This window comes from Melozone crissalis, unplaced genomic scaffold, assembly GCF_028551555.1.
Source record: "Melozone crissalis strain CALT ecotype California unplaced genomic scaffold, PUWL_Pcris_2 ptg000042l_1, whole genome shotgun sequence".
In the NCBI taxonomy this organism is placed as follows: Eukaryota; Metazoa; Chordata; class Aves; order Passeriformes; family Passerellidae; genus Melozone; species Melozone crissalis.
Genome location: NW_026535820.1, coordinates 31,483,851 through 31,499,252, shown reverse-complemented (window position 1 = coordinate 31,499,252; position 15,402 = coordinate 31,483,851). Strand labels below are relative to the sequence as shown.

At 37.5% G+C, this 15,402-nt stretch overlaps 1 protein-coding gene across 1 annotated transcript in view; it reads left to right on the top strand.

Moving 5' to 3' along the window:
- Window positions 1-15,402, top strand: part of ERP44 (endoplasmic reticulum protein 44) — a 47,503-nt gene that overhangs the window by 22,751 nt on the left and 9,350 nt on the right. Inside the window, exons 5-8 of the mRNA XM_054284659.1 lie at window positions 8,802-8,986; window positions 9,393-9,508; window positions 13,318-13,375; window positions 14,696-14,812. Coding sequence (XP_054140634.1) covers window positions 8,802-8,986; window positions 9,393-9,508; window positions 13,318-13,375; window positions 14,696-14,812 — 476 coding nt within the window. The remainder of the gene's footprint in view (window positions 1-8,801; window positions 8,987-9,392; window positions 9,509-13,317; window positions 13,376-14,695; window positions 14,813-15,402) is intronic.

Genomic DNA, 15,402 nt, shown 5'->3' with positions numbered 1-15,402 from the left:
ATTTAGGTTTTTCTGTGCTGTCCTGCTACCAAGTTAGTAACTGTGTTGAAAAATATGCTAAATAGCTGTGCAAAGTGTAGCTGTAGATGGCCCATCATTAACCCAGGGTTGCTTTTAATAGATCAGCAAACCTCCTCTTCTGAATTTGTCAGGGCAATTTCCAGTGTTTCTTTCTCATTGCATCCATCAACATCCTTTTTTTCATCAGTTCAGCTTGTCTCATTTAATGAGGGAAATAGGGCTGTGATTATAAATTGAATTGGCTTATTCATATGTCAGAGAAGCACTAGTGCAACGAATGATGCAGGTCTTCACAACCAAGAAGAGGAAGGGGTAACCTTCCACTGTTAGCATGGAGAATATGTTCTGATCAGATCTTCCTTGCACCTTGGAGTCATGGTGGAGGCTGTAAGTGTCCTTTCACACAGCCAGGCAGGGATCAGAGCTTTGCTCTGCTGTTGTTACACGTGCCAGCAAACAGTTCCCTGTTTGGGTTGGGTTTTCCCCATGCCCAGACATGAAAATTATATGCAATATCTTACTTTATGCTGGTACTAATTCCTTAAGTTCTTTTTTAATCCCTTAATAAGTAAAATGTGAGGAGCATCTGCTGCACATTGAAAGGCAAATGGATAGTACCAGGATTTTTATTACACTGTTGGATCAGCTGTGTTATTTTATGCTTCTTGGAGACCAGCATTTCTAGGAATAATTTCTTAACAGTGGCTTATCATTCCCAAAGAGTATTAACAGAAAAATTCAGTTTAATTGATACTGGTTATACTATTTAGGCTTTACAAAACTGTTAATTTGTAAGGACAAGCATCACTGGAAATTGGCTCATCTTTTCATGTCAAGATAACGACGACAAACTTTCTGTAAAGTTCTCACTAAAGACCATAGTAGAATCAGCCTGGGTTGTTGTGTTTTATTGTTGAGGTTTAAATTAACTGCTGCAGTCCTTGCTTTGGTTGCTGTAGCTTCAGTTGCTTGAATAACTCAGAGAGTCTGGGCTGCTGGATGCCCAGTGTTTAGCTATGAGACATGTCTTAGCAGCAGTGGTTAAGAAATCTTTTTTTGCCCCCCACCAAGTGTTTGAAATGCTTTAAAAGTTTGAAATGCTTAATCCTCTCATGTGCTCTTTGAATTAAAGTAACTGGTGCTTGTTACAGAGAGCTGAGAGGAGGAGATGCTACAGGAGAGATTGTCATCCCTCCTGGGAGTACTTGTAGTGGGCTAAGTAGTAGGAGGCAGCCAGGAGTTTTGGTTTTTCTTTATATTTCTGGAATGCCATTAGTTCTCTGTATTTACTATTTTTGTCTTTAATTTAAGTAGATGAGCATGACTGCTGTTGCAGAAGATGTAAAATGTGAGAATTAAAAATAAAATCCTTTAATGACAGGCAATTTACATTGCCTTTTTGAATTGAAACAACAGAGTTGTGCATGTCATTCCTAGTTTCTAGTATTTATATGCTGGGTTTTAAACAATGGTACTTTTTATGGCACACAATTATTTGGCATGTCCTAAAGTTTTAGGTATTTTAACTTGGATTTTAACGTGCTGCAATAGCAGCTTTTTAGTAAGAAAGCAGATATTATTGTATTATCAAGGTTGGGCCTGTGTATTTTGCTGTAGTATTTTGCTGAATGTTGTTGTCAAGATTCTTAGTGGTTTGGGATTTTTTTACTCTAGCTTTATATTTTTGTATGTGTTTACATATTTTAGCAACACTAGAGGTTTTATGTCAATATTTTGGTGGTTTGTTATGCCTGTAGATTTCATACCATTAGTAATTTGCTGTTAGAATGGTGTTCTAGAGATGGTGGATTATTTGCATTACAAATGATTTGGTTCTTTTTGAGGCCAAGACTCTGTAGGGAATCCAAATAGCTGATTTCTGGCCACTCAAAAACAGCTTTCAGAATGGTTACTCAGGCATAGATACTTTCTATTTAATGCACTATTATTGAAGCACACTGCAGGGCCTAACAGCTCACACCAGCTTCTGAGGGTAAAGCAAATTAAAGAGAATTATTGATGTACTGCCAAATGTTTGATGCCTAATGACAAAGCCATCATTCTGTCTGCTCTTATAGCCAATATAAATATGTTTTTCTGGAAAGTGATAGTCCCTAATGTGATAAAATACAAATATACATATTAACACTATATTAAGCCTCTCTATGTGTTATATTTTACACTAGTTTGTAATATTGTAGAAGATAATTATACCTGGAATGTGTAGGCAAAGTCACCAGGCTGTGTTTAAGCTGGTGTGCAACATACACTAAAGGTAAATCTGGAGGAGGTAGTTAAAGCAGGTACTCTGCTTTTCCAAGACCACATCCTTTTATAACTCAAAAATGTCCGAGTTCTGCTACATTGTGTCTTGTTAAAATCTCTGATGATTTTGGTATGTTCAGTTTAGTAATTCAGCTGTCTTAAATATTAGACACCTCTCATCCAAGTATAATACCTGGTAAAAGTGATCTTCCATATAAAATTACAGATCTTACTGCATAGATGTTATTAGAAAGGTTTTGCTTCATGGTTTGGGGTTTTTTGTTTGTTTGAGGTTTTTTTGGGTGATTTGGTTTTTTTTTGCTTGTGTCTCAGTGTTTTTAATCATTTATGTTAAGCAGCAGTGTTGGACACTCACTTGGTACAATAGATTTCCTATGTTTCTGTTCTCTGTGAGTGGATATTGCAATCTTAAAGTCATGTTTCTCTGGGGAGTTTATATTTTGGACAGTTTCTCTAAATTCAGCATTAGGAGCTGTGGTACAAAATTCTTGTCAATTGAAGTATATATATTGGGGGTTTGATTCTACTGCACCATGTTTTCCTTTGGTTTCTGAGTTAAATTAAAATAGTACATCTTTGTGCCTCCAAACATAAATCAATTTCTCGCTGAGGGTATGTAAGGAGATGCTTTGCTGGACAGACTGTTTAGGGAACTGTTTTTCCACTCCAAATGTGTCTGGGAGTGGTATTTTCCCTAAATTTTGTAAGCTGCTGTTCCCTGTGACTGGCTGTTCCTGCAATGTGTGCTCATGTTGGTAATGTTAGTCTGCAGAGATGAGATTGTGTTGCTACTGTGCCTTTGGTAAGCAAAAGAATTGAATGATAACAAATTTGGAAGTTCATAAAGGAACTCTAAATTAAACTCTAAACAAGCATGAGGATTTCATTGCATTCTTGTCACTTTGCTTGGGAAAAAATATTCAGTCTGAGAGAGTTATCTTTGGGTAAAATAAAAAGTGTAAGTGATTTGGAGAGGTTGTTGATGGCACTCCTTGGGAGAGCGATTTTGTTAGTCTGTCAAAGAAGATTATGGGATGCCTACTGATGAGGCCCTGCTTAGAGCAGCCTGGCTGTTGTGAATGCTCCTTTGCAGCAGAGGGTGGTTTAAATTTGCTGTTACCTGAGTTGGATACAGAATATTGATTGCTTTCCTTCTACCTGTTTTGGTCCATCATACCAGTCACCAGTAATCATTGGAGTAGGATGCTTAGTTTATATTCTTTCCCAAGTTCCTTTCTAATTCTGCTGCTTCTGAGTATTCCAGCAGGACTTATGATTTCTTGCAAGTGTCACAAGAGCAGTAGTTTAACTGGGGAGAATTTATGGTGTATTATGAAAGTAAAAGGTACCTATCAAAGACAGATTTCATTTGTCATCTGCAGTGTGCCCTAGTGGGTAGCCTGAGGGACTTCAAAAGATGTTGACTGATCTCAAGTGAGCTAGCAGAAATACTCATTTGGTCATTCCAGCTTCCAATATACAGCTGAAAGGATTTGTTATTTTTGAGATGGAAGATATTGCAGAAGGGTAAGGAAGACTTAAGATGATTTGACACACAAAGTAAAGATTAGTGTTAGATCCAGAAAATTCAAACTCTCCCTATGTGTAGCTGCAACTCCTACCACCATCATTGTAACACCAAGTTAGGAAATGCAGTAGCTTGGGTTTGTGCTTGCTCTTCCTCAGACAACATGAAGAGACCATTCCCCTCTCCTCTAGAAAAAGGGTCACTGAGTATTTTCAGAAGTTATTTTTACAGGGTTTGAGTTTTGAAACTCTGATTTTCTTTCAGATAACTTTTCAGGCTGTTATAGTCCTCTGTTCAGCATGTGAATTCTACAGGTGCTGCCTTATATGATGAGGTAGGCATTTAGGATAATTAGCAATATTGTTTGAATCCTACGGGACATGTTTTTTGAGAACCAGTCCTGTAGACTTAAAATCTAAATATTTGTTTAGTCATAGTGTGAATTATGGCCCTGAAAAATTAGAGCAGTGTACTAAGTTAATGGTGACCCTTTTAAATATTGCTAGTCCTTCACTGGGGAGGATCTTCTTAGCTACATTGTGGGTGGGAGCCTTTTTCAATGTGTAGTGAGTCTTGGTGCAATTTTTCAACACTTAAGTCATTGTACTCAAGTTCATTGTATTCAGGTTCATTTAATTTCAACTTAGTGGCAGTGAAATTGAGATTCTTGGTGATGTAATCTGACATCTGGCTAGCTGAACTTTGGATAGTGTCTTGTGGTGGTAACCTAGAATGGTGGAGTCTGAAGCATTCTGAGAAACAAGTCACTGGCTGTGTGCTTGCTTGGAGCTGTGGCTTGGCTCATGTATGTACACACCATGAGAAAAGCCTGACACCCCAAAAAAAGGGGTTTGTCATTCCTTTGAATAGAGGAACACACGATACTCTGGAGAAATGGCTGACAGTACAAGAGATATGATAGAGATACGGATCACAAATGATAGCTCACAAGTCCTGCTTTCTTAGAGGATCTTGCTCAGAAGGTGATATGGGAGACTCTTAGAAAACATGAGTGTAAATGTCAGGTTTCACATAAAAGTTTGTTTCAAAACAAGAGCTGCTGTCCCTTCCCTGTTGCAAGACAGAGTTTGCTCAGAAGAAGTATCAACCAGTCATATCTAAAGAGAACTGGGCGACTGCAAGATATTTGTGTTGGAGTTGGCAAAATGAATAGTGGAAAAAAGTCTGGGCAGTTTGGAAATGATTAAATGTCAACAGGTAAACATGCAAAATGGGGAGGAGAATCATCTGAGTCCAGCAGTCATTGCTGTGATCAGTTTCTGTTTTGTAGAAGAGGATGATCAAGTATGTCAGTAGCTTCCTATCATAATTAATGTGAAACTGTTCTGCTAAACACTAGATTTATAATTTAATGATTAATTCAGCAAAATGCAAACACAAGGCTTATTCCTTTTACACACCTTCATATCTGAAGAAAATAAAAAGTCATAAAGTTGTAGTTGGGAGACTTTTTTTAGGTAGGTTGCCCCTGTCTGTTTCGAATACCTCCTTTCATCAGAAAACGGGCAGTGGGAATGCCAGGAAATATTTTTAAATTTAATTTAGGATTTACTATAACTAATGCAATCTGTGAATGAGCTCAAACAATATTCCATGTATTTGCATTGTGTATTTCCAATTTTAAAAGGAATATAATTTTGTAGTTGCACTGCTTATGCTAACTCTACCTGTATCAAGTGCCAGGGCTTAATGAAGCATTTAAGGTTTACTCTATTTGACTTTTGAATTAATTCAAACAGTTTTTCATGTACTTGCATTTTATTTTTTGTAAAAAGATGGTTTTCAAATACTTACTTGTGTAGGAGTGTCATTTCTCTGTGTTAGTTCAAATATCAGCATTCATGGAATCTCAATGTAATTTGTGAAGATCATGCAGGTACTGACTTATGAAATAATGTTTGAATTCAGCTTGGACAGTGGGCATTTATTGCCATTAATATTTTTACACAACTTCAGCCCTTGATGAAGATCCACATCCTTAGGTACTGCAATCTCCATCTTGGAGAACCTGCATGATCCCCTGAATGCCCCTTCTTCAACCCTTGCATCCTTCTATAGCTGTGAAAATAACATGAGGGAGAAGTCCATGTGGTGAGACAAAGAAGTGTGAGGTTTGGTGTTCTCTTGCTGTGCAGCTCTGTCACAGGAGCAGTCACTGATCTCAGTGTGTTTCTGTGAAACCTTGACATGTTGTGCTCCTTGTCCCTTGTCAGACCCTGTCAAGGTTGGACCAGCTCATGTGTACTGTCAGACCAAAGGTCCTTCTGTCAGCAGGGAGAGGGGCAGAAATGCCTGGCTTGCAGATGTTGTTTGTCTTCTACCAAGCAAATATTAAGTGATTCCTCTCCTGCTGTACTTGCCACCTTCCTGCAGTCAGCTCTTAAGTACTTTAAATAAAATGTGGTAGAGTTTAAGGGAAGAAAACATTATTAATCTAATGTTCATTAATGTTGAATATATTGACATCCTCCATGGAGAAATTTGTATTCATTTGAAATAAAAGTACTCTTCACTGAGGACATAAAGTGTTTTACCTTAATTTTATCTGTAATTAGTACATTAAGAAATGCACTTCTGGGATATTTAGGAAACAAGTCAAGGCCTCTTAGTCAAAATTGATAGGCTGAATTCTGTGCTGTTTTATAGTGATGCAAAGCTTTTTAGAAACTGGGCTAAGCTGGTGAAGCTTTGAAGTTGCTTGGGAGATGTTAGAGAACATTTTTGTGGAGTAGACCTGGTTCTTATTGTGTTGTTTTCAGGTTTTTTTGTTTTCAGTTCTCAGACTGATCTAAGCTGTGCAATTTGTACAAAGACTGTTTTCAGTAACTAAAGCTGCAAATAGGATTAGTATTGTTGTAGCAGCAGTTGGTTTCACTGAGAGTTCTCCAGGCAGCATGGAATTTAGACTTCTCCATTCTCTTTAAAAAAGAGTAAGTGTAAGATAGAAAGTAAATCTGCTTTGTGGTAAATATATAGCTGAGAAGGGATGTTTTTGTCAGAGTGGATTTGTTCTCATTTATTCAGTACTGTGCTCATGTTCCCCATTTGGTTGCCTACCTGCTGTGGGCTAATCCGGGTGACCTGAAGGGTACCCTGTGACTTGTGAGGAGTCCATGAAAAGTAAGGATATGTGTTCAGGCCACACTTGCAATGCCTTCCTCTCTCTGTCAACTGAATGAAACTCGTCTGTCTCCAAAGGATAGGTCAGTCTGCTGAATTCACCACCTCTGTCTTTGCTTGAGAGAGAAAAGAAGGGGAAGTGTGGTGGGTGTGGTTGACTGGAACAAGTCTCCTCAAATGGTTAAGTAGCTCAGGAAGGTGGGCATATTTGGGGGGCATTTAGTTGAGTTTAGGTCCAGAGATATAAGTAAACTGCATCCCACTCTGTAAAAGAAGATAAATAATTTTCACAGGGTCTATGAGATTTTATTTTTTTCTAGATTTATTTCCAGGGGAGGAGTGAACAGAAGGGAATAATTAAGCAAAGCAAATTCCAAAGGAAAGTGCTTCTGGAAATGTATCTAACATTACATACTTTGTCTTTATTGTTTGTTTTTATTCTTGCTTTCCTAAGAACCCAAAGTATATCTGGTTGCCTCATTTCTTCAGTTCTTCCTCATAAAATTGTCGAGTTCTTTGCTGGACTTCAGCCACATCTGAAAGGGGGAATAGCATTCAAAGCTATTAAATACTTAAAAACTTTGATTAAAGAAGTTGCTGAATATTGGAGATGCACAAACCAAATTTCTACACCATAGCAAAGGTTGCTGTAAAAACTTAAGGCAGCTGAATCCTGCTCAGTGTGGCATGAATCACTTGCTGGTTACATGTAAGCTTCCCCATCAATGTGTGGCTGGGAACTAGCTGCAGTTCCTATTGCAATTTGCTGTGTCCCAGTGATTTAGCAAAGTGGAAGAGGGACACAGGGGCATGTTAAGAACTCTGGTGGGGTGTGGTAAAGAACCACATTTGTGCCTTAGTAGTGGTTGTAAGGGCACAGGATGCACAATTGTGGGAAACTTGTATTTTTTCTACTTAGCATTCTTCTTTGCTGCTCTTTTAATTTTCCTGTAAGGCCTCTTTCTGGTTTTATTCTTTTACATTTGTAAGTCTTGTGGATAAATAAATGACTGAGCTCTTAGATAAAGGTGAAAATAGCTAGTGCTCTTATCCTAGATTAATGCCAATTACTTTGTTACTTTGTTGTGTGAAGCTTTGTGTGATCCAAGTCTGGAAGAAGACTGGACTGTATGTACAGATGTGAATGAAGACCTGTCTTGGAGGGAATGATGATACTGGTTGACCAGAGAGGTGTTTGCCTTAATCTAGAAACCTGGAATTTTATGTTTGTTCAAAACCTGAACATCTCAGAACTGGAACAGCAGTCTTCTGGCCTTCACAGCCTTCAAAAAATAATTTGCACAGCGTTTACATTCTCAAACATTTTAGACATGACAGTTATATTTCCAGCATTGCAACTGAGATGAAAATCCTAAGTTTGAAGAAAAATAGATGATTTATTTTTTCTCAAGTGGGTTAATTAACTGAGATTGGCAAGCTTTGAAGATTCTCTTGTTTTTGTTATGCTCCTTAATTTGCCTTCCTAGTTGTTTGTAGGAAGTGTACTAAATGGGTGTACACGACCAAGCTGAGTCTTTGCTTAACGCAGATTTGGTAATTTTTCCTTTTATGACAGTCAGTACATGGGAGGAATATAGGTGTGAAGGGTTTTGGGGGTTTTGCTTTGGGGGGTTTTGGGGGCTTTATTTTTGTGGGGAGTTTTTTTGAGGGGTCTTTTTTTTGCTTTGTCTTCTTGTTGCTTAAGGACTGAACTGCTGATTCAGAGATTCCACATCTAGGCAGACAGGTACATGCATAAGAAACCATCTTCAGTATATTTCTGTATTTGTAGAGCTTTGCTTTCATTTTCTTAATTTCTTTTTAGCTGATATAGCTCAGAGGTACAGGATAAGCAAATACCCAACTCTGAAGCTCTTCAGGAATGGCATGATGATGAAGAGGGAATACAGGGGCCAGAGATCTGTGACAGCAATAGCAGATTACATCAGGCAGCAGAAGAGTAACCCTATTCGGGAGGTCCAGGATTTGGAAGAAATCAGTTCTCTTGATGTAAGTGTTTCAATTTTATTCCTTCTCTGGGATTTTTTATGATGTTGAGCCTTGGAATGTTCAGTACCTTGTGGGGTTTTTTTAACTGAATGGAAAACTGGATCACTTGCAGTATTAAAAATTAGTGTAGTCACTTTGAGCTGCATTCACTCCACTGCTAAGTTATTTATCTTGCTTTTAAAAATCTGAAAAGAATCATGTGTTGTATTTGACAAGGTACTTTTAATATTCCTCACCAAAAAAATGCTCACGAGGATTCTTCTGAATGTTGGAAAGGCAAAAAGGAAATAATTTCTGCATTTACTGACTGTTGAATGAATGGCATCTCTCTATTTAATATCTGTAGGGAGTAATGACAGTTTTTGATAATTTGATGGAAGTTATAATTCAACCTTTGTTTTTACAGCGCAGCAGAAGAAATATTGTTGGGTACTTTGAGCAAAAGGACTCTGATAATTACAGAACCTTTGAAAGAGTAGCGAATATTTTGCATGATGATTGTGTGTTCCTCTCTGCCTTTGGGTAAGTTTTGAAATTTCTTGATTTCATGACTTCATTATTGAAATTCTGTTAATGAGGTCTATATAATTTTATTAAATAGACTTCTTTATTATTTTCAGTGTGGCATAGCTGAAGAGACTAAACCTTAATGGATAAATACACTGAAGGGATAGAAGGACAAAACTCTTCCTAGCCTTAATGTTTGCTGTGAAATTAAACTTTTAATTTTTCCTTCCTTTTTCCTTTTTTGCCATTCTTTGTTAGTATAGTTTAAATGTACCTGAGGAGGTTTGGGTGGGGGAATGGTACATATTTGTGTCCCAAAAACCTGCATTATTAGAGGGAGAGGTTTTTTTTTCATTCTTCCCCCTGTCTTTTTTTTTTCTTTTCCTTTTCTCTCTAGGGAATATATTTGCTTACTCATTTCCTCTTGGTGTTAGGGGAGCAGACCTTGTTCCAAAATACCTAATTTCTGTGCCTGGGCCTTTTTCATGCAGGTTTTATGTCACTGCACAGTGCAATAGCTTAGAAAATTGCATTGGTGAGCTACACAGTGTAAGTCTGGAAGAAAAATCTACAGGAATTCGGATTTCTCCTTGTACAGATTTACAGTGATATTTCAAAATATTCAGTGGAAGAAGAATAGATTGGAAGCGATTCACTTTTTAAGTAGCATATTAAAATCTAGATTCATTCTGCAGTGTTTCAAGTGCCAGCACTGCCCAATTTGAAGTGATTGGGCATTAATGTGATTGTAGTGGTTTCCAGTCTACCCACAGTTGTAAAATCAGGAATTTGCATGATTTATGCCAGATTTTATGTTGCACAGGGTTGCCTCAGGAGTTTTTTTAATTGGATGTAGTGGAGAATAGCAGAGAAACTGAGAGGATGTATCAAGGTAGAAAATGTTTCATGTGTAAAAACCTGCTGTCAGTCCCTGATGCCTCTTCCAATATGTCTCTAGGAATAGTTTGTGGCTGGGTATGAGTGTTTGCAAAATGCAGGGTTGCATGTGGCTCTCCCTTCCTTCAGTCCCCAGTCAGGTACTGCTACAACTGTGTGGCAGCCCTGGCCATGACTTGTAAATCTGTGGTCTGTAGGTCTGTCAGTCTCATCCTTGGTGAGTGCCATTATCTCAAGTGTTTTCTGATGGCTGCATCCATCCTTGTTCTCAGCACAGCCGCTATGAGTTGCTATTAGAATTTTAAATTATTTTTTGCCCCTCATTCAACTTTTCAAATATAATTTTAAAAAAATTATTAGTAAGGTAGCAATACTTTCAACATTCACTCTCCTGCTTTTTGAGTCTGTTCATCTTTGGTTTGCAGTTTGTCAATTGCCCATAATGAGAAGCAGTTTCCCACCAATTCAGTGTTAGCACTTATTTGTTGGGCACTGTTCTTGAAGTACTAGAAGTACTATAGGGGGTTTATTTTTATTTTTTTGTCCAGATATAAGCAATAAGCAGACATAGTGGAATGCATCACAGTTTGATTATTGATAACCTGCATGTGTAAATACAGATTGCACAGCAGGTTTATAATTATTCTTATCTCCAGACACCCATTCCCATTCTAGCCTGGAGCTGTTAGTATTTTAAAGTGCAGCCTTCCCAACATCAGCCTTGGGAGCTAAATGTTTTCATATCTCAGTAGCTGAGGCCCTTCAACTTCCTAAAAATTGTATGTGAAAAGACTTCCAAGAGAGATGCTGGCTACAGATCAGTGTTTTTTATTCAGATTATATATAGCAAAATTCTTCATGGGCAGCTGGCATTGATCAGTTGAACTCTTCTGACTGAGCATCCTAACAGCCCCTGGAAAGGACTTTTGGTTTTGCTATGGACAGAGTTCAAGAGCTACTTGGTTTGGGGAGGTTACATGAGTAGTCATGTTCAAATTTCTCTTAAGCTAAAGTAAAACAATCAATTTGACAGGAGGAACATAGTTGCTTGACTAACTTCTGTCAAGGCAGAACTGTCCCTTTATGCCAAAATTATTCTGTCTTTAGGTACTTGTAATAGCTTATTTTAAAACTCTGTTAATAGTATTTAGTTGCAGATGATTTTGATGCTTAAAACTGTTCTTAAATTAACTGGTCCTTACAGTTCTGTTAAGATCTGAAGTGACCACAGAAGATTATTGAAAGAAGGCTTGTAAGCAGGAGGAGATACATGAAGAATCTAATTAAGAGATTGCTAGAGTTAGATTTTAGAAATAGAGAGGAATGAATCTGTAATGTTTCTGAACATGGAAGAGAATGTTGAACAGGGGAAAAAAAGGCAAAAAATACTTTTATCTTAAAAGGCTATGATGGACTATAAGTAATTTATGGCAGAAAGTGATAAATCTAGGAACTGTTTTAATTTTACATTAGCAAGTAAATATGGCAGGGGAGAGTGGGGGGATTGTGTGCTTTCCAGAGATTCACCTTGTACATTAGTGCTTCAAAATAGACAAAATGCAAACTGAAGTGTTTCCATTTCAGTAGTTGTTTTAAAAAGGTGTATCTTCAGGCATTTGGGATTTTCACATCATGTCCCCAGTTTATTTCAGTTATCTGAAAAAAAAATCAGTCATAGCTGCAGCTACTGGAGTGGAAGAACACAGAAGAGGACATTCTGGGCTCTACCACAGGGTTACCCTAGAGCATGTATTTCATTATAGATTATCATCAGCTTAGCAAGCAGTGATTGTGCAGGTGGCTTCCATGGCTTCATTTTCTTATTCCATGAAGGCTTATTTGGGATGCAAGTGGTTTACTTCAGTCATGATTGTCACTGGGAAGGCTCATTTCACATTATGGGGAGAGTCATGCTGGGAATACAAAAATGCATTTTAAAATACACATCTCTAAACTGATGCAAATACTGGTGGTGTAACATAACTGATGCAAGGCACCTTTTGTATGTGATAAGAAAAGATAATTGGATCAAAAGAAATCAATAAAGCATAGGTACTTTGAGTTCAGCCTTATGGTATCTGTAGTTTTCTTGGCACTTTAAATTGTTCAGATCCCCCTGGAAGATGTAGCTCATCTTGCAGTGAAGTAAATTCAGATAATTTGACTTCTCTTACTTCTCTATCTCCTTCATTGGATGCACAGCTGTTCCAACTTACTTGAATAAGAGATGATAATTTTGGTGCACAAACCAGCAGCTTTCAGGGCACTTTGCTGTGATTTGGGGTAAAATATTCTAAAGGCAAGAGAGGAACTTACCAAGGTGAGGTAGTAAGCTGAATAGCAAGGAGGAATTGTATATCTTAGAGGTACACTTGCTGTATCATCAGTGGCCAGGAACTGCATGCTGTGTCTTCTCTCTAGATGTGTTCTGAGGGTAAAATGGACACTGGGGGCTCACTTGCCCTCCATTTTCTCATTGCTTTTTCCTACAGAACACCTCAAAGCCCTTCTCTGTCAGGGTAGAGGAAATGTAAATTCTTAGTGTAAACTGTGGAATAGGAAGAGTAAATGCAAACAAGAATCCACCTTCCTCTTTGCTTCCTCAAGATTTTTTCTTAAATTCTTTGATAGTTTTTACCCAAAATTGTCCTGGCATTTATCACTTGTCACTTTGTTGCCTTTAGTCCAGACTTCTGATCTTAGGGATGCATCTTGCTGAGTCCCTTAATGCCCTCTTATCCAGGCAGGCCAAGTTTCTATGGAGTCACTTTACAGTTTACTTTAAAAATTAAGGATTGTAATTCTCAAAATTTGAAGGGGTTAAAAAAAGAAGTAAGGAAAGGATATAACATTAAAACATGAATTTTGGTATCTCAGTTATTTTATTTGTCTGCACCAAGACATGCTGACCGGTTGGTTTGTTGTAGGCCTATTTCAAAAGCAGAGAGAATTAGCGGAGACAATGTAATCTACAAGCCACCAGGGGTAAGTGTAACTATGTATTTTATTTTGATTTTTGTGGTTATATGTGAATACAAACAAATGGAGACTGTATTCAGATCATTCAGTATGTTACTGCATCTCAGATCTTAGTTTTATTCCATCACTGAATATTGTGAGGAATAGGATAATAGAAATTAGTGTTCCTGAGTTAGTGAAAAAGATCAGTCTCACATGTTAACAGTTAATGCACAGAACCTAAACCTATAGTTTGAAATATCCATTCAAAAAATTTAATCTTTCTTTTTTTTTTTTTTATTCAGTCAACATATCATGTGTGTTCTGTAGAACTTTAAAATCTGTGAAGCTGGTACACTTCATGTTTTTCAAAGCAAGTGACAGTTACTGTGTATTTTTATGACTGTCTATACTTAATTGTTTGTATGCCTTAGTCCACAAGAGTTAAGAGCTCTTCTGTTAATTAAAAAAAAAAATTAATAAAATTAACTGTGGGTTAACAAACTCTCATAAACATAGTTTTACTGGAAGGAAAATTCAGTACAGAAGAAAACCTGCAAGAATTGCTTTATAGAGCCATACTATCTAAAACTCTGCTCCTTTCTCAAATTTACTGTATGAAAAGAACTGCTTACAAAAGAGAAAATAGATGCAAATGGACCTGAGGGGGAAGGGAGTTTGAAAGCATTTTTATTTTTTTCCAACAACAGTATTTATGGAGTTAGCTAATTTATATGGCATTTCTGAATTAAGGTGTGCTTAATCATGACCGCAGCTTGCAAAGTCATGCTTCACTTCACGTTAACCAAAATTGTAATTAAATTAAAGGATGCTAGCACTGAATTACAAGTTAAAGCTACTAGCAAATAAAGGAAAATTATTATTTATTCATATCTCTTTGGCAAAGCAAATGTAAAATACCAGTTTCAAGTCCTGTAGGACATTAGGAGGGGGTTTTGATGAGTCTGTGTAACTGTCAGCATTCACTGAAGCAGCTCACTTATCTGCATTTAGTGTAGGTATGGAGAGATTTTTTCTCAGCCTAGCAGAAATCTAAGTAGCCTTTACTTGAAGCATCCCTAATCTGGAAACAGAGTATCTCCCATTATTTATAAATTGTCTTATAAAATGGAATTGACTGCATAAATTATATTTAATATTTATTTTCCATTTGTACTTTTATCACACATTTAATAGAAATCTTGCATGCACAAGGTTGAATATTGGTGTAAGATTTGTTTTAAATATTTGTATGAATATTGTAATTTTATGTTGAGTAGCTAATCTTTGTAGGCAGCAATGTCATTTTTACTGTTTCTCATCCTACTGTGTTTTTCTTTTCAACAGGAAAATGCTCCAGATATGGTGTATTTAGGCTCACTAACCAATTTTGATTTGATTTATGCATGGACACAAGATAAATGTGTACCACTAGTTCGAGAAATCACATTTGAAAATGGAGAGGTAAGACTTTTTCTGCTATTCTATTTTTGGGGTTTCTTTCTTGAAACCAAAATGCCTCTTTCAAGGTCCCTATTCCACATCAAAAAACTTTGTGTATTTTGGTTTAGACAGAAAATGGCTGTCAGATAATGTCTTTTCATTCTTTAGGAGCCTTTTGGTTACTCCTGAAATTCACTGGAGGCAGATCTGTTGTAGATTTATACACTACCAAAGTAAGCAGCTATCATTTCAGAACTATTAAGGTTGGGAAAGACCTCTAAGATCATTGAGTCCAGCAGTTAACCCAGCACCACTGTCCTCAGCACTAAGCCTTGTCCCCAGGTGCCACATCCACGTGGTTTTGAGCACTTCCAGGAATGGTGATTCTACCACTTCACTGAGAAGGCTGTTCCAGTGCTTCACAACCCTTTCCATGGAGAAGTTTTCCCCAACATCCAATCTAAGCCTATCCTGGTGCAACCTGAGGTCATCTCCTCTTCTCCTGTCACTTGTTACGTGGGAGAAGAGGCCAGCCCCCACCTGGCCACAGCCTCCTTTCAGGCAGGTGTAGAGAGCAACAGGGTCTCCCCTGAGCCTCCTTTTCTCCAGGC